The sequence below is a fragment of the Lepisosteus oculatus genome, chromosome 16 (genome assembly GCF_040954835.1).
Source record: "Lepisosteus oculatus isolate fLepOcu1 chromosome 16, fLepOcu1.hap2, whole genome shotgun sequence".
Taxonomy (NCBI): Eukaryota; Metazoa; Chordata; class Actinopteri; order Semionotiformes; family Lepisosteidae; genus Lepisosteus; species Lepisosteus oculatus.
The window spans coordinates 7,734,370-7,759,172 of NC_090711.1; the positions used below are offsets into that span (position 1 = coordinate 7,734,370).

At 40.2% G+C, this 24,803-nt stretch overlaps 2 protein-coding genes across 2 annotated transcripts in view; one reads left to right on the forward strand and one right to left on the reverse strand.

The window, feature by feature from the left end:
- Positions 1 to 338: 338 nt before the first annotated feature.
- LOC102693579 (transcription factor-like 5 protein) lies at positions 339 to 6,370 on the forward strand. The gene is made up of 6 exons (XM_069179511.1): positions 339 to 997; positions 1,524 to 1,689; positions 2,752 to 2,911; positions 3,613 to 3,823; positions 4,407 to 4,548; positions 5,319 to 6,370. The coding sequence occupies exons 1-6, from the start codon at positions 339 to 341 to the stop codon at positions 5,433 to 5,435; spliced, it is 1,455 nt and encodes a 484-aa protein (XP_069035612.1). The 3' UTR covers positions 5,436 to 6,370.
- Positions 6,371 to 6,800: 430 nt separating this feature from the next.
- The window catches only part of col9a3 (collagen, type IX, alpha 3), a 32,029-nt gene continuing 14,026 nt past the window's right edge, over positions 6,801 to 24,803 (reverse strand). Inside the window, exons 10-32 of the mRNA XM_015364827.2 lie at positions 24,076 to 24,117; positions 23,107 to 23,163; positions 22,273 to 22,326; positions 21,557 to 21,610; positions 19,590 to 19,643; positions 19,256 to 19,309; positions 18,442 to 18,495; positions 17,873 to 17,926; positions 17,715 to 17,768; positions 17,573 to 17,626; positions 16,764 to 16,808; positions 16,215 to 16,268; positions 15,650 to 15,703; positions 14,020 to 14,073; positions 13,496 to 13,567; positions 12,261 to 12,296; positions 11,615 to 11,659; positions 11,185 to 11,217; positions 9,767 to 9,913; positions 9,421 to 9,475; positions 8,752 to 8,934; positions 7,983 to 8,060; positions 6,801 to 7,821 (exon numbers count right to left, since the gene is read on the reverse strand). Of these exons, the coding sequence (XP_015220313.2) occupies positions 7,637 to 7,821; positions 7,983 to 8,060; positions 8,752 to 8,934; positions 9,421 to 9,475; positions 9,767 to 9,913; positions 11,185 to 11,217; positions 11,615 to 11,659; positions 12,261 to 12,296; positions 13,496 to 13,567; positions 14,020 to 14,073; positions 15,650 to 15,703; positions 16,215 to 16,268; positions 16,764 to 16,808; positions 17,573 to 17,626; positions 17,715 to 17,768; positions 17,873 to 17,926; positions 18,442 to 18,495; positions 19,256 to 19,309; positions 19,590 to 19,643; positions 21,557 to 21,610; positions 22,273 to 22,326; positions 23,107 to 23,163; positions 24,076 to 24,117 (1,572 nt within the window). The 3' untranslated portion in view covers positions 6,801 to 7,636. The remainder of the gene's footprint in view (positions 7,822 to 7,982; positions 8,061 to 8,751; positions 8,935 to 9,420; positions 9,476 to 9,766; positions 9,914 to 11,184; positions 11,218 to 11,614; positions 11,660 to 12,260; positions 12,297 to 13,495; positions 13,568 to 14,019; positions 14,074 to 15,649; positions 15,704 to 16,214; positions 16,269 to 16,763; positions 16,809 to 17,572; positions 17,627 to 17,714; positions 17,769 to 17,872; positions 17,927 to 18,441; positions 18,496 to 19,255; positions 19,310 to 19,589; positions 19,644 to 21,556; positions 21,611 to 22,272; positions 22,327 to 23,106; positions 23,164 to 24,075; positions 24,118 to 24,803) is intronic.

Below are 24,803 nucleotides of genomic sequence, written 5' to 3' on the forward strand. Positions count from 1 at the left end.
GGTAGTTCGGGTCTCGCCCCCTTCTGCGTCTTGCGCATCTTACGCCGCGCCGCCCTGAGGACTTGACTTGATTCATTGTGATTGTTGGAAACGGCGTCGGCTGTGTAAAAGTTACTACCCCCAATTTTAGATACAACTACTGTTCATGACTGACCTGTCTGATGCAGCCTAACGGTGTTTCACCAACGGCCCTTCGATACAATTAAGCATTTTTGTACTTTCCCTGAGACTCTGCCAGAGAAACGATTAACTTCAGTAATGTATAACTCGCCTTCGAATGAGGGCCTTTTCGTTGGGTATGGTTAATTCATTCGTTGGTATATTATTTTTCTGTAGACATGTCGGAAGCGAGTCAGGTCCAGGCTGTATCGCAGCCGCCCGAGCCCGGCTCTCCCGAGACGGAGGAGGCCACCGCCCCGAAGGGCGGCCTGGCCTTCAGCTCGGACCTCAGCCTGGTGGAGATGACGGAGGTGGAGTACTCGCAGCTCCAGCACATCATCTACTCCGAGATGGAGGTGCAGGACGCCGAGGCGGGCGGGCCGGAGGACGCGAGGTCAGACCTCGCCGGGAGCCACGTCCTCCTGGCCAGCGCCAGCGCCCACGGGGAGGAGGGCGCCCCCGCCGGCTGCTCGGTGCGCTGCGCCCACGGGTCGGGCGGTGGTCTCTGCGCGCCGGGCGCCGGCCAGGGCCAGGGCCACGTCGACCTGCAGGAAATTAAAATGATCCTGATGAGCGACCCCCTCCCTGCCACCTTCGCGGCGGACCGGACCCCGACCAGCGCGGGCGAGGTCCCCGGGCCCGTCTTGGCTAAAGCAAGGAACGCCGCCCCGGACAGGAGCCGGGACCACAGGGGTGACTCCGGCGACCTCAGGCGAGCCGGTGCCGAAACCAGACCCAACCCTCCCGCCCGGGTGTGTCTGGAAAAGCGGTTCGGCTGCAGCCCCTGCGACATCAGCAGGCGTCCGGAGACCCAGGCGCCCTCGGGCGCCCTGAGCAAGTATGTGGCAGGAATGTGCAGAGCTTCGCTGTATTGACGGGTCTATACAGGTTCGGACTTTTATGTTAAAGGTCGTGGTTAAATAATTGCGGTTCCCTACTATTCCTTACCTTCTATGTTGTGAGAAGTTGTTTTTTATTTGGTATTTTATACGGGAAAGAGCTAATGGTTGCCAAAGGGGAGTATTCCTGTTCGTTTCAAATGGCAAGTGTCCATATTTAACGAGTAGAAAGTGAGATAAAGCCCTAGATTAAGTAGGTGCTATTGTCAATGACTTAATGACTGTTCGGAAAGTTTAAAGAAACCTTAAAAAGAGTTACAGATAAGAGGAATCAGCTCATCTAGCTTGTTTGGTAGTTAAGACTCGGCTTCAGCCACTTTGCTGTTCCACACACATCCAACCTTCTGGGTGAGGAGGATCCCCCAGTCCTGTTTCATTTTCCAACTCTGCGCCCCCCAAAAAATGACTTCAAAGTGCAGAGGGCGTGCCTCAGGGATGCTGCAGTGAGGATGTCTGTCCTTGCAGTTTCCTGTCAGGCCTGCATCACCCGGCAGAGCTGCTGGGAGTGTCCAAGGGCCTGAAACTGGGCAGGACCAAGCTGGCACCCCGGCCCGTGCCCATAGAGCTCACCTACCCTCTCTATGGGGCCAGCCTGTGTAACTCGGCCGAGAACACTGGCACCTCCGCACAGGTAGGAACACTAGCGTGGCTACGATTAGAGTGATGGACTTTTCATCTTACTCATCTGTTCTGCTGGTGCAGTGATTAGCATTGCTGCCTCGTAGTGCTGGGGGCCTGGGTTCAGCTCCTGGGGTGCTGTCTGCGTGGAGTTTGTATGTGCTCTCTGTGTTTGTGAGGGTTTCCTCTGGGTGCTCCGGGTTCCTCCCACAGGCCAAATACATACTGGCAGGTTAATTGGCTTCTGGGAAAATTGGCCCGGGTGCAAATGTGAATTGGATAAAGCAGTTAGAAATGTATCGTCCGGAATTGAAGCCAGGGTTCCAGTGCTGTGGGGCAGCAGTGCAAATCACCACACCCAATTTAAATGTTATCTGCTAATATACTAGCGTTCTTCTGTCTTTTCCTTTTTTTCCTTGGTTGTTGTACTCCAGCATTCCTCACAAGCCACATTTTACCTGCAACACAAGCAGGTTCCTGCTCACAGAGAAGAAGAAGGATGCTTGTGGGGGTTTTGATTCACTGGTGTGCCTTTTGTCTCAGCTGGCTTCCTTGCTATATTGCCATTAATGAGTTTTAAAAGCAGACGTCCTCCTGCTCAGGGATCTACAGTACAGTAAATTAATAAATCCAGGCGCTGTAGTGAAGGGGAATATACAGCCTCTTTGTACGTGATGCTCCTAAATGTTTGAACAGTTCAGTTCATATTTATTTAAAACTGTAACCTGAAGGCAGATTCAGTGATTCATCCATGCAAGGTGGTTCAGTCATGCGGATCGCTGAAAGTCACAGAATGCATGAGGACAGTGCCAGGGCTTTATCCTGGTCCCCTGGTTCAGAGCAGCTGAGTCAACTGTTGTAGTAAACTGTCAGTAATTGTTGTTAAAAAAGCAAATGTTTACTTAGTAGATTTAATTTCTTTGGGATCAACTGTTACCTCTAGAGCTTGTGGCACAGTTTTAGTCACTTTTTAGCTGTTATTAGTTTTGAGAGACATAAAATGACAAGGTTATTTTTAAAAAACAGCATAATTGATTCTATGTGTTCATATTATATCTTAATCTTTTGTTTTAAGAGTATTGGAAGTTTTTCACAGTTCCTGGAATCGGCAAAGCACCAGGAGCTGATTCCAAGGAATTTCACCTTTAGTTACCAACAAGACACAGAATCTTTCGAACCAACAGTCCTGACCCAAACCAAGTCCTTAGCCGAACAAGTCTGGGTTAATCAAGAAGGTATGGAGATGTTTAGAGAATTCTACTGTATAAAATAAGCTATTTTTAATAGCAGTTACAGATAGCAGCAGCTTATTGTTTGATCATTGCATTGGAATTTTGAGTCTTCAGGTAGGGATGTAAGTGTGATTGAGTTTTTGATTTTAAGGTTCATGACGGTGGATTGAAGTTGTTTATAATTCAAGTTGTGACCTGTAACCAGTGAACTGCAAATTAGTATTTAGTACGGTTTGATGACGTTCATTAATTTAGCAAGTGAAATAAGTTTGGTAGAATTGTATTATTATACAATGATGCCCATCCTAAAGTTTATTGGACACTCATTTCTCCAAGCAAGATAGTTAAGAATTTAAGCACATCAGCAGTTTCAAGATACATGGTGTGCCTTAAACCTCTATTGCTGTGTGGTTTTAAGTTACTTAATGCACAAGATATCTGAACAGCAGTTATGATGGAATAGGTCCAGAAGAGATTTCTTTATCGTATAAGGAGGACAGCTCCTCAAGCTACTGAAGTATTGAATAAACCAGTGAGCAGCACTGGACATGGAGCTTAGAGCTGCTTATGTCTGCCCCTGTGTAAGGAGCCGCCCGGTTCTTTGTGAAAGAGAAACACGCCAAGCGGGCTGAAGATGCCGAAAGGGCTCCCATCTTTCTTCTTTATCAACGCGTTCCCCCCCCCCCCTTCTCCCGCAAAAAAAGAAATCTTACAGGCCAGACGCAGGGCGAGCAGCAGGCGCAGCCGGGCCCGCGGGCAGCAGGCGGCCGGCGAGCGGCGCGCCCTCAGCGACATCCAGAACGTGCTGGCGGCCCCGGGCGGCGAGGCCGCGGACGGCACCCTCAGGAAGAGCAGAGGGTACGGGGAGAACTCGCTTCGCCGGGAGAGGCACAACAGCATGGAGCGGGACAGGAGGTGCTTATCCGTGGAGCGGGAAAGGAAATGGGTCGCGAGCTGCTTTCCCCGACAGCTGTAACAGGCTGTAGTTTTTGGTTTCTGTTGCTGCTCAGTTCACTTTTGAAGTCCATTGTTCTGTCATTTTCCCCGCAAGGGATCCTTCTTGCTTTTTGAGTATCTCCCACCGTGCCATGATTAGTTTTGTCTTCTCCTTAATATTGTTGACCCCAGATCTTACGTTTGTTTTAACATTTTATTGACAGTATTGTTTTTAGAAAGTGTCCATTTTTCCCAGCTAAATGATGTAAGTTGTATTATACCGCCGAGTGTGTGTATTCAGAATCCTGGATAATAGAAAGCACTGTTCAGTACAGGTGTCCAAAGTGCATAATGTTGATAGAAGTGAGAACAACCTGCAGAACACATCACTGGCAGTTTTGACTTAGAAAATATTGGTTTGTATTCTGTTTATTGCATCTCTGCATTAATTAAGTGTGCAAAGCCTTCCATCTTTAAATTGTTTTATTTGCAAGAATTAGGGCAAAAAATCAACACTGAATTCAGTTTAAATCAGTGTAGTTTCTCCTTGGAATACTTTCAGAAGGAGAATCCGTATTTGTTGTGATGAGCTGAACATCCTGGTTCCATTTTGCACCCCTGAGACTGACAAAGCTACAACACTGCAGTGGACCACCGCGTTCCTCAAATACATTGATGAAGTACACGGAGACAGCCTGAGAAAGGTAGGTATGGAGAATACCCATTTAAAAAATAATAGTAAAATGTTTTATGGTAAATTGAATATCTTCAGAACATCATTAACATGATTTGCAGCCTACAGAGGACTTAAATTTGAACATAATGTTATAGCATTCTAGCTGTAAATAATAGTCTTTAAAAATACTTTTTGCATGTTTCCTGGTTTGTAAAAGTAGATGTGAAGGTCATACTGGTTTATAAATAATTGATTTCCTAAACTGGAAACCAGAAATAGCACTAGATACACATTGTTCTATAAAATAAAATGCAGAAATACGAAGTGGTACATTTGTGCTGTGTATATCTAGGATACTAAGAGTCAGAATTGACGTTTTTCAAGGATGTTCTTGTAGAGAGGGGGTTCCCAATGCTTGCCTTGGAGGTCCTCTCGCCTATTTCTGTTCCAGACAAGCTCTCTATTGTAGCACCAAAACCTTAATTAACCTAATAATCAGAATAATTTCCAGCCCTTTTGTGCCCTTAAACAGAAATAAAATTACTTTGAAATAAAATTCCAAACCTCTTGAGTAGAAACCAATGTGAATATTCCACTAAAGCACCTTTTTTAACTTGGTAGTAAGCCCTAATTGAACTAAATAATGAAGCTGAGCTAGAATGAAAACCATCAGGTGTGTGTTTGACCCCAGGATCAGGACTGGGAACCCCAGTTTTAGATATTAAGCCATGCAAAACGTGATTGTGGTACAGAAATTGCATTTTGCCAACAGATACTTTGTGATCCTCTCTTGTCCAGGAGTTTGAGAATGCTTTCTGTGGCAAGACTGGCAAACGCCTGAAGCCTGGCCTGACGGAGCAGCACATGCCTCATGAAGAGAGCCCACTGAGCAGCGTGCCAGTGGAGCAGAAATGAAGTCAAGGACACTGTATAGAGTATGTATTTTTTGCAAATACTCCAGAAGAGTATTTTGATTGCATTCTTAATGTACACACTAAAAATATTTAAAATATACATTGCAGAAATCCCTATCTGTATGCACATGGTTGGCTGTGCATAGTAAGAAAAGAGCAGTCACAGGCTCTAATCTTGCTGCACTGATTAGTAGACTAATGATGCATCTGAATTGTCTGTTGTTCCGTTGAGCTCTAACCAAAAGGAGACCATTGTGTACAGTTGAAGGACATCTGGATCTCCAATAACAACCATTGTCTCACTCTGTAGCTGGAGCTCGTGTGAATGTCTTGCATACATAATTCTTGTCTATAGTTTACATATTTAAAAACATATTGATACAAAATAAAGTTGTGTGTCTTTTTATACTGTCTTAAAAACCAAAAACAAGAGCAACATGATGAGTCTTTACCCTCCTGTTTCTTCTGTAATGCTTGTCATTTTATTGGGAGACCTGGTATTTGAGCTGTGACCATACAGACATACATCAGGATAATTCTCTTCTTATATGGAAGCATCATAGGTACAACAGTGGCACCAACAGATCAAGTTCTGTAGGGCTAAATAATGGAGTTATCAACTTTTATTCTAAAACACATTTGAAATTTTTAGATTTCTCTTTCACAACACGATTGTGAAATATGAAGGATAACTATACATCTTTTAATTTCTTGAATATGGGGGGAAAAGGAACATGAAACTGTTTTGCAGAAAAGCTTCCAGAGGTGGCACTGTTTCTCCATGCTAGATTTTAAAAGGTAAAGAAAAATACCGGACAGGTTTTCTCCAGTAGTTTACTACAATATTATTTATATTAATATATAGTAATATTTTGCATCTTAAATGATAAGTCAAATTGACTTTTACTTGCAAATATATATATATATTAAATAAAGCTAAATGAATTGGGTATTTGTTACACATTAAAATGGACAGGTTTGGAATTAATAACATACTTGTATTTGGTTAATGATTATTGGAGTAGGATAGGTTCTACTTTTTAATAGCTTGAAAGCACTTACATTCTTAAAAGTACTGTAACATCAATAGTTTGCCATGTTCTGTAATTTAAGACTAAAGTTTCTTGTTTTCCTTGTTGGCATTTACATTTTAAAAATAAAACAATTTCAAAACATTGTTTTCTATTTTGTTTAAACAATTCAAGAATTCTTGTGTATATTCAGTTTATAACTTGTATCATTGATTTTTATTGATGTTTAGAACAGAGTAATGTTTTACTGAAAAGTGGCTTTATTTGATATTTCTTACAACATATGGTGCTGTAGTGCTTTACTGTACATACAACAGTCACCCACAAATAATAAATAGAATTTAAATTCATGTATATTTAATAGTTACAGCACCATTGCATAGTGGATGTGGATTTACATTGAAGACGTGGAAAGGGATTAAGCACACTTCACGGAGGACTGCATACTTGTAACAATTGTTTGCTGCACCCACAGAGACACTTAAAAGGTTTTATTTCCTGACATATTTTGCGGGGAATTGGCTTTCAGAATTAAGTCCAATTTAAACACTGCATTGTTACAAAAACAAACAAAAACACTTTACAAGCTGCTTCCAATAACACCAAAACTAGGTAAGTGTTGAGAATGGATCTTACTGCAGGTGTACTTCAACTATACAAAATACATGGACCCACTTTGTGATATTTATAATTCTATATACAAAGCCCCTGCGCAGAATGATGGCTCTTGCTCAGAATCGTAATCACGAAAGACAGTGTTCTGCGAGGTAAGCTTTCCTGCTGAGGAGACACAAAGCCACAGTAGGGCAGCGCTGCGTTTGAACTCTAAGCCTACCACAAAGACATTCAGGAAGAGGAACAGCAGGGAGAGGGGCCTCTGTTTGGCAAGAGAGGTGTGTAGAAAGAAATAAAAGAAGAATTGTCTTTAAGCACCTTTTCAGTAAAGTCATTCATGGGAGACTGTTTTATTGTTTACGGAGCAATACTGATGTTCTTGCGCTCTTGCTCATTACTGACGTCTGTCCTTTTTAGTTTCTTGGAAGAGTGATTTTTTTTATTGCTGTATTGCGGGGTTTTTTTCAGCCCTCTTCCTCACTCTTTTGTTCTTAGATATCCAGTCACTTTCTCTTTTTTTTAATTAAAAAAAGGTAACTCTGCCGTTCCGCCCAGTTTAACTGTTTTTCGGACTGGGTGATTTTCCTCCCGCCACGGCCCCCTGGCAGGCCGACGTGTCACAGATTCCTGGGGACCCCTGGGCACCGGTTCTCCCCACTCTGCCAGGCTCACCAGGGTAGCCCGGGTCGCCCGGGGTGCCATGGCGACCATCTTTACTCACTCCGGGCACCCCAGGAAGGCCTGGTGGCAGACAGAACAATAAGCTTTAGTGCTCAGAAGCATGTAACTGTAAGGCACAGAGGCTCACCCGGAAAGATAAAGTACTTTTAAGTTTGTTCAATGTATAATAAGGATTGTTAAGAAATGCTCACTAAATAGACTTTTCAGTGCCTTTCACATACCTTGATGCCCTTGGTCTCCTGTAGGTCCATCAATGCCTTTGCCTGTATGTCCTTTATCACCTTGCTCACCTGGGTCCCCTAGGGTGCAATTGAAGGCAACAACACAATCGTTACGTTTGGACAATCATATTCCAGACCTGACACATCAGTCAGGACATGATGTTATGCCAGAATATGGGGCTTAACCTCCCTTTGCTGTTTTATTGTTTCCCAAGCAAGTCTCAAAGCAAGTAAGTAAATAAAGAAATTATATACGTGATAGTGTTCTTTTGCAGTTTTGTTCCAGTCCTACTTAAAAAATGCTATTTTTAAGTGGTAAGAGCACTTCAACAGGTTTTGGATTGCATATTTCATCACGGAAGAGTTCCCAGACACTGCAGAAAAACAGTGGGTAGATGATGGATTTTCTCCATTTGCTGCTGCGTTTGGACAGTAAAAAATCCATTCACCTTTTAAAATAATCAAACATCAAGTATCACATATGAATACAGAGCACTCAAATACAAAGAAGCTGAGAATCATTAATCCTAGCAGAATTGGGCCCAGATAACCTGACATGCATATATTTGGACATATATATATATGTTTATATGTTTTGGACAAATATATGGATTCTATACCTTTTAGCACCTAATTGGCCTCCACTATTCAAGCACAGCTCAACAAGCCAGGCCTTATGGCAATGCCTACTTAGTGGGACAGGTGACGTGCAGTTCCACCCACCCTCTCCCATACCCAGCCACAGCTGCATAGCCCCCTCCTCCCTCACCTCTGGGGCCGGGGTCCCCCAGCTCTCCCGGGAGCCCTCGGTATCCGGGAGGCCCTCGTGGCCCTTGGTGTCCTATCGACCCAGCGGGTCCAGGCTGTCCTGGTGGCCCAGGAGGCCCTGGGCGACCCACCATGCCAGGTGCGAGGGGCCTTCTCAAGTTTGCAGCCAGCTGGCCAATCTGATCTGAGGAGCAGAAGACAGCAATGTTTCTCTTGTTATGATAGGATAATAATAAGAGGAGACAAAAGTCTTTTCTAATAATTTCTCTTCTTATTCCCAGAGTAGTGGGTTCTTCTGAACCAGTCCACATCTTTTGGATGGATGCACAGGCATTTACAAAAAAAAATCAAGTGTAAAATTATTGCATATGTGGTGCCCCCAGACTTAAAATATTAATTTATTTTAAGCAATCTCAAATGAGAGCTGATCTATGTGATCTAAAACCCATGACCACATGTCAATTAGTGAAATGAGAAAATCCTAAACGTATGGTATTTTTTTTAGCACAAAGTGTGAAGTCAGATACTTTGCAGACCATCCCACAGCAAACTCGTACTGAAATTCTGACATTTTCCCTCCATTGAAAATAGGGCAGTAGATCACCTTTCATTGATAGTGTTAGGTTTCACATTTATTGAAAGCAGAATAAGCTTATTGTTCTCTTCTCACCATCTATCATTCCCGCACAAATTTCCCTGATGTGCTGTTCGCTGGCCAGTTTGCCCTAAAATGGGAGGAAAAAATGTGAAGAGTAAACTTTTCCCAAAGTTCAAGAATGTCACCTGGACAAATAAGTAGCAACCGAGTTTATCGAACATGCAAAAGATTACCCATGGACAAAAGAAGCATTTAAGGCTTGGGCGGGTAAATCAGTCTACTCTAGAAGCTGCTAAGACTCAAAATAGAGTCTACAAAGCATTGGTAAAACATTGGGACTGAGGCTTGACCGGATCCACTGAGGATTTAATAAACGAATCTCCAAAAAACAGGAATCGGACTTTCCCAGAGCACTCACAGGAACGCCGATTTTCCCCGCGATGCCCGGCAGGCCCTGCTCTCCCTGGAAGCCCATGAGGCCTGATTTCCCAGGGGGGCCTCGGGCCCCGGTTTCTCCTTGGGGACCGGCGAAGCCCTTCGGACCCATTTCACCACGTTTCCCAGGCTTTAGAAGACCAAAAGAAAAAGAAATGACCGAACTGAACCAAATCTATTGGAACCGCTTTAGAACAGCAATGCTGGAATGCTGCTGCTGACATGCCATGGAAATGGTAGGCCTTGCAGTGGGGCAACGCTGGGCTTTGTTGATCCCAAAATCCAAAAGGAAATCACTCGGACAAGAAAAGTTACTTTCACCTGAACACACTTCATAGACACAGAGAAGAGCACCAAATATAGATCGGGCTCATGATTTAAAACACAGAAGTCTAAAAATCCTCATCTGTTTTGTATGTGAGGAAACGTGTGACATATATATATATAATTTCTTTTTGTACAAATCGTTTTTAAGCATCTTTTTTTTTTTCCAGGATAAATTAAGTGAAAAAGAGCGAAGTGTGGCACTGTGACACATCAGAGTGCTTGAAGTAATTACATTAATTGGGCTGCAATCTTTTCAGCAATACAGCATTAATTATTTCCCTTTGGGGCTCCGAAAAGCAGGTTAATAAATCTGAAGTAGCAATCCATTACGGTAATTAATCCAGTTAAACCTGGAATGTGTTCTGGAATCTGGTGCAATTAGTTCATGAGCTGCTGTTCATGTCTCTCACACAGCACTGCCAGTGAGCACAGTGAGGTGGCAGCTGGGTGAGTCCAGGTCTCACATTAGGGGTTTACAGTAGCCAGTAAGTAAGAGTAAAATGTCACAGAGTAAGGTTTTTTCATATTATACTATTTGCATTTCATTTCCAGAATTGTTTGAAATGTTATAATCATCAGTTATCAAAGGGTTCCAAAGCTAAATACATATAGCAGAGGACATATATATATTTTTGGTCTGAAAGACCTTTGTCACTTTAATAATTCATTTGATGCTTTTCCTTAAGAAAACAAACAGATGTAAGCAGTATGTGATGATGAATCTCTTATATATTAGGTGTAAAGAGAAAGAAGGAGAATGAAACAGGCAGATATGACTGTCTCAAACTGTCATTTACTGGGAAATGTGATGTTAGATGCCAGGTGTGCGACTAAAGCCTTTGCTTCACTTTCTATCATAAATAAATTAATCAAACTCTGTCCTGGCTAGTATTTTTGATAAATATAAAACAGTGTTTTGTGACGCTGTGTTTGTGTGCTTTCTATCTCCTTAAGTGACTAAGTTAAACAATAGCTGCATTGATACCAGTTATATATTACAGTGCTTGCAGTCACTTATTGATTTCTAAACCTGTGTAACCCACTGAAATTAAGAAATAATTCCAGGAAACTTACTTCTCCTTTTTGTCCAACTGGACCAAATGGACCCTAAAGAAATGAAACAAATTTTGAGAAAACAAAAAAAGATGGAAATGTGATGCTGCTAAAATAAATGGAATGATAATGCAAAGGGTCATTTTTCATTACTCTGGCCTAAGAGAATCTTTTTCTCTTATTGCCACAAAACCTCATACCATTCAACACATCATTGACAACAAAATCAATCATTTGTATATATAAGAATGTATATTACTTATTTATATATATATTAAACCACTGGCAGATAGATTTGATAGGTCATTAAATGATACAAATAAATACCCTTCCAATTCCCAGTTAAAAGTTAATTATACAGAACCTTTTTTTGTGCTCATATTGAGTTAGATCTAAATTTGAGGATCGTTCTGTTAAATTCAGATTTGTAGACATAAATTTCTTGACATACCGGTTCCCCTTTCTCTCCAGGAAGTCCATCACTTCCTGCAATACCCTAAACAAGAGAAATGAAGAGAAGATTAGGAGGGTGTCTTTTGATTTAATTATTTAATTTAAATTATATCAAGTGCTTATGTTCCTCAGTCCTAAATCAAGAAAGCATCTGAAGAAGCTCAATGTAGATGTAAGGTTCCCTTTGGATTAAGTAACGAGCTTCAAAGATGTAACAGTCCTGCATATACTGTATATCATAAAGTGTATACTGGTGCTAAAACATAGCCTGCAAATTTGTAATTTGTCATTCAGCACATTGCTCAACAGGGATGTAATTACAAAGTCTTGTAAAAGCCAACTGGAAACTCTATCCCCCTCTTCTCTCAAAAAAGCATTTGGAGTTTACCAATTTTGACAACTTTTCTTTCCTGTTTACTTTCTGAATTACAGTACATACTCCTCAAACCCTCCAAGAAGATCAAAATATTAAATGGCAATACTCTGTTTCTGAAGCATATTCGTCATGAGGCTCTTAAGCCCCCTTAACAGATTTGAAGGAAGTCACAACATTGTTCTTATTCATTTTGGTGAAGACAAGACCACAGATGAAAATGAAAGTTGTTAGAGAGGAGAGGCAGATACAGGACTGTAAATATTCTTACTGGATTTCCTTTAGGTCCTGAAGCTCCAACTGGACCCTAAGAGACAGAGAAGGAGAGTCAGGATAAATAAAGGCTCTGCTGTTGGAGTAGACAGGCCCCCAGCCGCCGACAGGTTGGCCTGTGTGGGTAAGAGGCTGGGCTGTCTGATGTACAGAGGGAGCTTACAGGCCGCATGCATAAAGACTCACTTTGTTCTGCTTCTCCACTGACAGTCCCCTAACGCTCAATAAAAACATTCTCGAGCCTCGAGGAAACCAATCCATACAGAATAGTACTATGCTCATGCACGGTAATGAAAATGTACTTTTCAAATATAGAGACTACTTACAGTACATTGAAATAGGACAAAATCTACAAAGCAAGTAATGTGGTGTTAATTATTCATGTGTCTATTAAATTGAAGTCTTTTTTAATTTAAAATGGTCTGTGAGAGTCATTACATTTACCCCATGCAGCATGTGTTTAATTTTGGTTTGATTTCATGTTGCTGAGATCGCAAAATATGCAGTTTTGTTGTTTGACATATTATTTTCCTGTGTATTCCAATACAGCTGTTCAAATTTGACATTGATTTTGGACGTGCGCATTTCGTTCTGAAGTGCTCTTCAAAGACATCATTCTTTAAAGTTTTTTTTTTAGATTTTAAAGTTAACGTATCGAAAAAATATCATTATTTCTGCATAACAAGAATTTCTGAGGCTTTGAAAGCCCCTGTAATGAATAACCTTTGCCAGTAAAAGAAAATAATTATTTTCCCTGCATTGGTTCAGTCTGTAAAAATAGTGTAAGAAATGTGAATATAAAGTCTTTTAATTTATAATAGCAGATTCTTGCACAGTAGCGGTATATCCATACCTTTTAGCACCTAATTGGCCTCCACTATTTAAGCACAGTTCAACAAGATTGGAAAGGTCCTTATTTTTAAATACAGGGAAGTCTTTGGCATACCAAGAGCTCTAAAGAAAATTGATGGGCATTCTGCCCACAGTGGAAAAGCAGACTGAAGTACATCAAAAATGGTCAGGCTCTGTCACTTATTCGTCTCTGTTGCACTCAGCTTTGAAGTGAAGCAACTAATGTCTTCATTAGACACTATGACAGTACAACATGGCGTATTTGTTTTCGTTTTCATTTTTCTCATTCTTTAAATACACATCTGCAGCATCATGAGAGCATTTTTAATTGTGCAGGCTTCATTGCGAGCTTCACGAAAGACCTTCAGTGTGCGGACTCACCCTGTCACCAAATTGTCCTCGGATTCCTGTTGGCCCCGGAAGTCCTGCGTCCCCCTGAGCACCTTTAGGTCCCTGCAGTTAGATCATATTTCTAGTCAAAATAACTTTAGAGATACCAAAGAGAGATTTGACCATAGGTTTAAAGGCACACAAATGGGTCAGCAGAACATGCTCATGTCTGGATTCTTTGATACAATTAAACAGCTGGCTGTTTTTGACAGTGTACAATATACCTAAAGAAGGAGCTACGAAATGAATGCGTTCCTTTATTCACACACAGTAGACCACTAATTCATTAAATGTGCCCATCAAAGTTTCATATCATGTGAATGAGTGATTAGAAAGTGAATCGTGTGCATTGCAGGGCACTACTGTAAAGATCAAGAAAGAGATGTTCTTTTTATTCAGTGCGGTAAAGCAATAAGGAATGAATTAAATGCAGCCTTCGCTTTCCAAAAAGGGTAAAATAACTGTACTTCTGATGTTGGGAATAGGGCTCAGTGTGAAACAAAGAAATGACTGACCTGGTAACCTTTAACCCCTGGTGCCCCCAGGTCTCCTTGAGCCCCGATTCCTCCCTGTGAAATAAACAGCACATCTCCATTAGAACAGCAAACATCAAGTAGTTCCACAACCATCTCTGGGCAGTAAGGGCCTTTCTCACTCTAATGTCTATCACCGAGTTTTTCCACCCAAAAAAGATGTTGGACACCTAAAATCTGTAAAACTGGACATTCAGCTAATTCGATTTTAACACTGGGAACACCAGTTTTTCTGGTTTTAGATGTTTTTTTCTTTCTCTTCAGGATGTGCGTAGAAAGTCGAAGTGTATCTTTCTTCAAAAAAGTAAATAGTTTGATCACAAAATATATCTTCTGTCACTTGCTCTTCAGCAAGATAAGGCTCCTAGGGAGGCTTCCACCTTCAGCTGTAGTCCTATATAGTGATTTTTTCAGGTTGTGTTATACAGCTAGAACATAGCAAACTGCATCAGATTACAGGAGCTTTTCGCTGGGGGCTTGGGTTATTCATTGGTGACATTTTTAAAATAGCCCTTTGTATTGATCTCCTTTCTGAGCTGTGCAGGCTTAAAGCAATCAGTGCATCCACTCATCTCTGGAATCTACACTGCCAGTAGAGCTGCTGAAGTATACAAAGCTTTTTTCCCAGGGCTGCAGCACTTAAACATTGGACAAAGGCTCTTCTGTCCAGATAGGACCATTCCCACTTTCCCGAAATAACTACTTTTAGTTAGGGCTAGCCACAGTAGGAATGGCTTTGAGATGACATTGCTAGATTGTAATTCACATATTATTGAAATACACTGAAAATTATTTTCGATTGGATAGGGGTGAAATAAAAGTCTGTAATATATGAACATAATATTTTCAGTGTTCTCTTACCCAGTAGCTCACAGGCTTAATTATATGGTACCATATAAATTTAAAAATACATCTTAGAACCATACTGCAGCTATTTATGGCTTGCTAGGGGAAAAATGTAAAAATAAATATGTAGTTTTCTTACATCTAAATATGTAATGACTCAAGACTATTATCAAAAACGTCTGTCAATTTTCCATATAATTGATTTGATTGGTTATTTTCCTAGCCAAAACACAGGGTTTATAGTTATTATATTTTGTAAATGATATATATTTTAGTATTTATTATTAAATATCTTTATTTAGCAATTAGCACATTATCATTATATATCACACCCTTTTATCTTCTATCAATTCCAAAAAGTATGAAAGATTTGACATATTTGCCTGAGTTCAGGCACTGTTTCTAGAATAATTTTCCATTTCTTTAGTTTAAGGATCGATCATAACTCATAAGTGACCCCAGAGCTTGAGAACTGGCTACAGTGGTGTAGCGGCCATGAGCAATAGATCTTTTCTATGGTCAGGAGCCTGACATGTGCCAGCCACGAGCAATTTCATGCCATCAGCAGTTAGTATATTTAAAATATTATTAACTTGATACTACTGCAATTGCCCTCTTATTTACAGTCCCTAGTACGTCTGTTAAAACTCTTTTTCATGGATCTAAAAGTCTGTGCTGAGTAAACTATAACGTGAAGGTGGCAGTACAGTATTGTGTGTAGCGCTTGGAAAGTGTTTTGGATTGGGTGCTGGGATGAAATACTCACAGCTACACCTCTAGGCCCAGCCTCGCCCCTCTCTCCGGGAATGCCCGGAATACCCTGAATTTAGAAAGAAAAGAGGAAGAGGGATGAGTTACTGTGGTTGCTTCTGAGCAAGTTAAATGAAAATTCATATTGGTGAGCTGTGGGAAATGAACATGGGTTATTCATGCAAGTGGATGTGACACAAAAGGTAAAATAGCAGATTAACAAGATTACATTTAACCACATTTATACTCTTGCAGATCAGCAATACATTTCAAGCCAAAATAACTAGGTACTATCAGATCTGAAAATGCTGCCTTTAAGGCATCAAGCAGGACAAAGGAAGAATGGAAATTACATACAGCACTTTCGAACATTTTGTTCTGGAATCAGTTGTATCATTCTACTGCCCCCTTTCTCCTGGATGGTAAAACAGTCTTCAAAGCTCATTACAAATGTTCCAGGGATCTAGAAGTGACTTTCTCACTATATTCACAATTCAAACTGTGTTGGTTCACACTTGCTCTGTGCTTCAGAGCACAGATGCCCCGTCCAAAGGCGCTATACAAGCCCGTCAGATACATACAGGAATACCTGGCTCTCCAGAAGGGCCTGCCTCTCCCATTTCTCCTTGGTCACCCTGGGAAATAGAAACCCGTGTCATCTTTCAGGCACAACTGATCAATGCACTGGGTACTCAGGTCCTAGTGACTGGAAAGCTGTTCGGATACTTATTAGTTAGTATTGGGTTATACACTAAATTCTTCTTACACAACTGTTTTAATGGACTCTGTTGTTATAAGGCTTGTGAAATAAAAAGGTATACCTGCTTAATTACAGATCACATCAGCTCATTCTAAGTAGACTTATCTACATATACTTATATATGTAAGCTTATCTTAAGGAGACAAACAGTAAAGATTACATGAGAAGTATAAAACCATGATATCTGTAGTATGAGTAACTACAGACATAACATCGTCAGGGGTCTGTTTGTTTCGCTGAAGAAAACTAATCTAAAAGCTATAGGCTGATGTGAGTGTGTGATGTGAGCCTATACTCTTATGCTACTAATGTGCTAACACTATCATGCTCATTTCTATGTTCAAAGAGTTTTAAAAATATTTTTACTTACAATTTGTCCTTTTGCTCCCTTGGATCCTGCCTTTCCTTGTAATCCCTAAAATGATCAAACAAGAAAGAAACAGATTTAGGATGGTACTATAAAACATAAACCAGTAATGTCAGACAGAGGAAATACATATGGCAGGAAGAACATAAAAAATGAGGTTCAGGTATGGATGATTTTTCCATAGTATTTGTGTTTTTTATCCATTATCCTGTCAAAAACACAGCTAGCTTCTCACTGATAAATGACTTCAAAATGACATTAGTGGGACAAGATACAACTTTGGAGAAGTCAGCATGTCTCTTTACAGCCATCCATATCATCCTGTTACTGTTAACCTGCTATGTGACAGCCTCAGATAAAAGCTTTGTGGAAGACAGGAATGTGTCCCCCAAAAGTGCACTATACTCTTATGAAGAGAAAACTGAAAGATTAATCAAAGAAGGGCAATACACCAAGAAGAATTCACCTTTACATTTTCTTTATTTTTCAAAATTCCTTTTACACTTATATAGTGCTTTTCTGAACACTCCATCAAAGCATTTTACAGGTAATGGGGAATCCACCACCACCAATGGGTAGCCCCCTGCCTGGATAATGCGAAGGCAGCCAAAGTGCGCCAGTACGCTCCCCACACACCAGCTATTAGTGGGGAGGAGATCACAGGCCATCTAGGCCATTAGGAGGCCATGACTGGTAAATCACAGAGAGGAATTGGACAGGATAGGCCAAACAACGGTACAAAGCTCTTTGTAACTCTTAAATTTTGTAATGCAATATGACCGGGACACGTTACTAGACAGAGACACACTTACAGGGAGTCCGTTGGGCCCTTTCTCTCCTGGAACTCCCGGTCGGCCAGAATCACCCTGGAGAAAGACAAGGAGAATCGTGTCTATAGTACAGCGGCACATGCCTGCAGGGGCACAAGACAAACTGGACAAAGACCACGCCTACCTTTTCCCCATCTGTTCCTTGTGTGCCATCTTTACCATCTCGACCGGGGATGCCCTGGAAGTACAAATAAACATTATTCAAGTCCCCAACAAAAAACTGAAAAGAACAAAACAAAAAAAAAAAACACTGATGTCGCAAACAGTTATTATGATACTTACAGGCTCTCCTTTGGACCCAGATCCCCCTGAGATGCCTTTCGGACCTGGTTTTCCCTGAGGAAAAAACATTAATATACTGGTACTGCGGTTTCAAAAAGTATTTCCTTCCATTCCCCCCAAAAAAGAGAAGGCGATAGCTTGTGGCAGATTAGCAGGTCGGTCACTGCCATGCCCAAGGAGCTAGAAATCAGTTAATTAAGGCCCCAATCATTGGAGACAGATGGATACACTCTGGGTGCACTCCTAAAGGTTATACACAGAAGAGAACACCATAAGTTCTTCATCTCTAGATACTGCCAGTAGACAATACTGAAGAAGGACCATAATGTCAAAAGTGTTGAATGGAACCAGTTTCTACATGGGTCCCCATAGCTCTTGAAACCTAACATGGGTTGTCTATGGAGCATGCTGTATGGGAGTGTCTCACTGCACTCTTGCAAACTTATTGTGGACAAGCCAATTTATTTGAATAGGTCATAATAATCTGAGCATTATTGGCCCAGCCCAAAAGTGCTAGGCCTGGCCTTCACTATATGTTTATACAAGAGACATGAACATTTTCTACTCACAATGTCACCCTTTGGTCCTTTAAAGCCCTGTGGTCCCTTCTCTCCAGAGTCACCCTAGAACCATAAAAACACAGACATGTTTGCTAAGAAAAATATTCACTCCATTAAGAAAAACATTTCATAACGTCTGTAATATGATTGTTATAATCATGTTATTCCAAAAGGCATCCACCTGAATGCCTGTAGTAAGTGCTTTGAGAAGCCACCTTCAGGAGCTTCATAAACTAAAGTTTATTATTATTACCCTGCAGAAATCCCTGACAAATATAAAGGTGATCAAATTAAAGTTAATTTTTGCCTTTTTGTAAAGCAAACCACAAATAACTGCAGTTTCCATCCAATATAATCTCTGTCTTGCAAAACATTATTACAACATTCCTTTATAAATTCCTTTTCACATTTAAATATGTGATAATTAACAGTCAATAATCTTGTCACATTTATTAAAATGTATGCATACAAATATGATTTATAATTAACCCCTACAGCTTATATTTCCATGCTTGTTTAATAACTGTAAATAGTAACAGTGCATTATAATTATAGAAAAATATTACTCTAATAAAAGCTTAATTAAAAAGATAAAATAACAATCAATGGATTCATATTTTTAAAGTACTATATAATCTAGTTTATCTTTTTAAAAATGGACCCCGTCACTAAACAAGACGATTTGAAATCTTGTTTCCATATACGAACATATTTTAAATGTACCCTAGTAATATCCTTTTATTGGGAATTCAATTTAATTAAATGTTCAGATTCATTCTTTTCCTGAGCTCCTGCCTGTCGCGGTCTGTTCGCTCAAACTCACTCTTTTTCCGATGACTCCGAGGTTTCCCGGACGCCCACGGAAGCCTGGCAGGCCCTGTCAGCAAAGGAAAAAACAAGAAAACTCACACACTTCAATCAATTCGCCAATTAGGTCAGATAACAAGCAGAGCTGTTCCCCTCCCCTCTCAAACCAGTGGCCATGTGCTGTTGCATACAGAGATGTCCAGAAATGACCTGGGCCAAGAGCTGAGTGTGTAACCTCTGGATATATGTTAACTCCAAAAATCTTATATTTCTAAAAATAGCTACATTCATGTTCTTGCAGCAAGAACAAATATCACTCCGTTCATCTGATGAAACGATGAGCCACTCACCCGGTCTCCCACTGGGCCCATGGGACCCATTAGTCCTCTTAAACCGCGTGAACCCTATGAAGCAAGAAGGACACACGGTCTGTTTAAGCCATTATTAATACCGGAATGCATTCACAATTCTTCAGTGCTTATAAGGCCATTCTATTAAATGAGCTTTTATTGTGGACTCCCATAGGGTATACACAGAAGAGAAATTTATAATGCTTATGCTCTTATTCTCTGGATACTGCCATTTAGTTAATATTGAAGAGTGAGTACACTGCCATGTGCTGAATGGAACCAGTTTAAACATGGGTGAATATAGCTCTTGAAAAGCCCATAACTCTTGAAACCTAACTTGGGCTGTCAGTAGAGCATGCTGTATCTGTCTCATTGCACCCACTGCAACCTTAATGACGACCAGACTATTTCTTTGTATTTGGTAATTTTCTAATGATCTGAATAATATTGTAGACTGTAATTGGTATTAACTAGTGCTAACTACTGTATCTTTTCACATCAGTTTTCAGAATCACTACAGTGTAGCTATAAACAGATGGTGGAATGAGGCAATTTGAGGAGAGGTTCCAGCATTTAGATTAGCATCTGTTTAATGGGAAAAGGGTGTCAGCAGGTGTGAGGTGTGACTGACAATAGTGTGGTAGTGTTTCAACAGAGCATGTACACATCACACTACTGAGTTCTGTCAGAGACGAGAATAAAGCAGTGTCTGTACAGAGAATGTTTAGTTCATATAAACAAGGTGCTCGTACAGAATCTACAATATGAGGCATTGTCTAACCTGTACAATCAAAAATAAAGACAGAAAAGACAAAGAGGGAGATACAATAGACCCTGGGAAGTCTAATGCTAATAGTATGCAGAATAAGGGAGGAGGAGGAGGCACACAGGACGCAATTATACGAGGTTTAGCATGTGAATACTTTTTTGACCCAGTGTCCAGAATACAGTCCATATTACTTTATTTACATTGAATTTTAAGAGGCTTTTGACCCTGTAAAAGACCAAGCCTAAAAATTAAAGCTATAGTTATACAGGGCAAACTCGCAGTATGGATTAATAACTGGCAATAAGATACAAAAAAAAAAGTTACAGTAAGAAGCCACAAATTAATTTAGAGAAGCATAATGAGTGGTGTGCCACAGGGATCTGTGCTGGGACCACTGCTATTTCTGCTTTACATTCATAACTTGAAATATTACATAAGGGATCATATTTCATAATGATATTAAACTGCCTGACTAATATCTACAAAGAGGAAAAGAGATGTGAACAAAATTCATATTTGTGTGTACATTTCAAAGAGTAAATGTAACATAAGAAGGGGTGGAGTCCTGAATGAGAGCACAAAACACAGCTGAGTACATAATGACCACTTAGAAAATAGAAAGTATTATGTCAAAACAATAACAGAATACATAGGTTTACATAGGTTTAACTTTTGAATTCAAGGTTCAACTAATGTTTTCTGACGTTGTCAGCTCTTAATATTATAACAATGACAAAGAACCCTTAAAAGGGCTATAGATGAGAGCAGTCCGATTGTATCAGAATACTAAAAGAAATGTGTATCAGAGACAGGTTGAAAGAGCTTAATCAAGAAACTCAATGTTGAAATATTACATAAAGTGAGCATATTTGATAATTATATAAAACTGCCTGCCTTATATCTAGAGATTATGAAGGGTAAAACATGATTACTGACAATAATTTCTCTCACAAGTTACAGAGACAAAGACAGACAGCAAAGGCTGGAAGCTAAAGAAAGCAATTTGGAACTGAAGAGAGAAGAAACATGCAGTAAGAAATATTTTCCACAGACTGATTGGAGAATGTTTGGAGCAGTTTACTGTTTATACATTCTTTATCTTCCTCTCCACTAACATTTCCATGAAGGATGCTTACTAGTTAATATAATATAAGTGAAAATATCTGAAAAAAAATCTCAGAGACAAAATCCCACAAACCTGGAGACCAACTGTCCCAGGAGGTCCGGGTGGACCTGGAGGTCCTGGGTCACCCTGGAACGAAACAGACAGAACCGTGGTCACCATATTTAACTATTTATCCTGGGCTGATGTTCAAAAGCTTTGGTGCTCAAGTTTATAACTTCCCTTTTAACAGTTTGACTCACTTCTCTAACCCTGTGCATCATGGAGGGCACGAGGACATGTTCCTGCATTGCTTTGGCTTCGAGTGCCTCCTCATCTACTGTCTGAAGCCCTCTGCATTCCCCACATTGTGAGCTGCACATATGTACACAGAGGAGAGCTGGCGTGGACTGGGAGAGCACTCACACCGAGACCCTCGGCTCACCACCATGTGACCGGCCATAGACACCCCAGCCTGAATCCTGGCATTGCTTGTCCAATCCCCTGCTACTTTTTCAGAAGTTTGAGTCACAGCTGGCTCATGACATATAGTGACTGGGACTCCCTATTGGAATGGACACTTCACTGAACATCTGGAACATCGTTCTACACTGGCCAAGGACCTCAAAAAACCCTAAAAATCTTTGATGTTTAGTCGTTTTTAGTTGTGTTTTATTGAATTATCCCACATGTATATATTGTAGGAACTCTGTGCCCGATACAAATTAGGTATTTGGAATGCAATAGCAGAATATGGATCATCCAGAAAAAACAAAAGACTAAGATAATAATATTATTAACTCTGTTTTCACCTTTTCTCCGTCTTTTCCAGTTTCCCCTTTTTCGCCTTTGTGGCCTGTGTGACCCTGGAACACATTGAGAAGCACAACATGAGGGACAGTCTTCACCTGTCCTTCCACATTCCCCATCTGCGGTTTTCAACAGCACACAGGCTGAATCTGTCAGAACGTTTCGTGACTTCATGACCTTCTGCTAGGTAAGATTCTCTGAATAAGTAACAAGGTCTCAGCACAGGTAGTTTAAATTATTCATTACACTTCATGTCAAACATTGAATTGGCATTTGAACAACACTAACAGGCAAAGTTAAATCTGAAATAACATCCTTTGGACATCCCTCTCTGCTTTATTTTCCATTTTCTTTCTTTGGTCCTATAATTCAATAATAAATTTGCCTTCATTTAGTCAAGATTGGACATCTTTAACTTTGTCCATGTTTATTTCATACTTCTCAAGTAGGACTGATGAATTCACGATAAACAAGCAATTATATTTAGCCATTTTTTACAGTTACAATTACATATTTTGATGCTACTATAGTACATATTATACTACTTTCATGAAGTATCATTTTTTCAGTAAATCGTAAAGTTGTTGTACCACACCGGCACAGAGCTGTTAGTTTGCAGTGAATTCTAGAAGTGCTGTTTTTCATTTTAGCATTCTATTCATCGGTCAAACTGCTTGTGCTGTACCAGCTTTTGATGTTTCTTGAATCAATAAGCTGTATTGTAACAAGAACTTGGTTATATCACTCATTACAGCAGAGTGATACATTTTGTAAATACTGTGAGTATTTTATGCAAGTTGCTTTGGACGAGTAAAAAGCAAAAACATTTCAATCACCTTGAACCCTGGCATTCCTGGAACTCCAGGTGGACCTGGAGGACAAATGGCTGGACACTATAAGAAGACAGGGGACAAACGCATCACAATTACTTTTGACACAGCATAACAGCACTCATCTTCCCAGAAGAAATCACATTCCCTTAGAGGCATTCAAAAATACATAAAACAGAATACAAGCCTAAATACTACCCCTCCCGCTAATACATTCAAAAACCTGACAACCCCTACAAGAAAATGAAACAGGTGAGGCATGTAAAATAGCTATGATGGTACTTTATATATGGCATTGCAACTCATGAAATCCGAATTTAGACATTTTCTTTTTTAAATAAGAGGAGCATCTTATAACATTTCAAATTCAATATTATCTCTATCATGCTGAAATGCTTAAAACATATGTTGCTGTTACTTATGATCTAGTTGATTTGATTGCAAAGGATAGTAGTATTGGTGGTACCTGAATTTTTCAGCCATCTTAATCTTCTTAAACCCGAAAGATTAGTGTCTCATGTGGAGAGATTTTTCTTTAAGACAGCTCACTCTTTAAAGCCAATGGATGTCAAAATTACTATATAAATGACAAATTCCTAATATTTTGCCCATGTTTATTTCCTTTCGTGTCCAGTCAAGTGAAATGACCTAATCAAAATGTATTTTTGTCTGAAGGATTAGATACTTTTTTTCTTTAATAGAGACAGCTTTGGCTATTTTCCGCCTTTCTCAATCTGGTTTAATTTATGGTAAAATAAAATAACTTATTGCCATTTCTGCTTCTACAGTCAATCTAAATCTACAACGGTTCAGGATGTAGTCTAAAAAACTATATTTGGAAAGAGACGATAACAGGACATTAACCACATTCATTGGACTTTTCATTCATTCCCCCCCCCCAACTATATCCATTTGTTAAATAGAAATTCTATTTAACAGGCACACAGATGAAAAGAGATGAAAGAGGAAGCTTACCACAGCCTCACCACTGCCCTCGGGGAAAGCCCCAGGAAGACCCTTTGGGAAAGAGGATAAGGGTGAGGGCATTGTCAGAGGGGCAGACAGGGAACTACACAGGAACGGGAACAGCCCACATGGTGTAGACAGCTATACGATCAACTAGCAGAGCTCTTAAAAATTATGTACGTCATACTACATGGTCATGAGCTTTAACAGTAGCCATTGCTATGTACAAATACATGGGCAGCACTAACACTGGCCACATGGATCAGAAATTCTGTTTTTTGCTATTTATGATCAATAGTACTGTTATTCAGAACACCTCCACATTTAGAGTTGATTTGGGTTAAGCATGTAAATTAATAAAACTTTATTCTGATGATTTTTAAAACATAAAAAATGACCGTGGTCTCAAGTTAATTTTCTTAACGTTTGGTTTTGTAATATAAGGTAACTTAATAAGAGAAACTGGTACTCGTGCACAGGTGATGTATCTGGGGTGATTTTACTGTAGATCAGATTATTTTGATATCTTCACAACAATACACAATCTGGGCTCTTCAAAGTTAGCAATCTGAACAAGGGCAGGAGTCACTTGTAGCAGGTAGATATGCAATGAAAGGGGATGTTCACTCATAGCACCGGCTATTTCCTACACTTCACTGTGTAGGAAAGGAAACTTTTTGTGATGCCTCAGCTAAAGCATGAGCTTTGCAGCATGACCACTAGAGCACAGCAGTATG

Excerpts from the sequence above, each read along its gene's own strand:
- LOC102693579 (XM_069179511.1), top strand. The coding sequence starts at position 339 with ATGTCGGAAGCGAGTCAGGTCCAGGCTGTATCGCAGCCGCCCGAGCCC. Across the intron at positions 3,824-4,406 it reads AGCATGGAGCGGGACAGGAG|AAGGAGAATCCGTATTTGTT; the intron begins GTGCTTATCCGT and ends GAATACTTTCAG. Across the intron at positions 4,549-5,318 it reads ACGGAGACAGCCTGAGAAAG|GAGTTTGAGAATGCTTTCTG; the intron begins GTAGGTATGGAG and ends TCTCTTGTCCAG.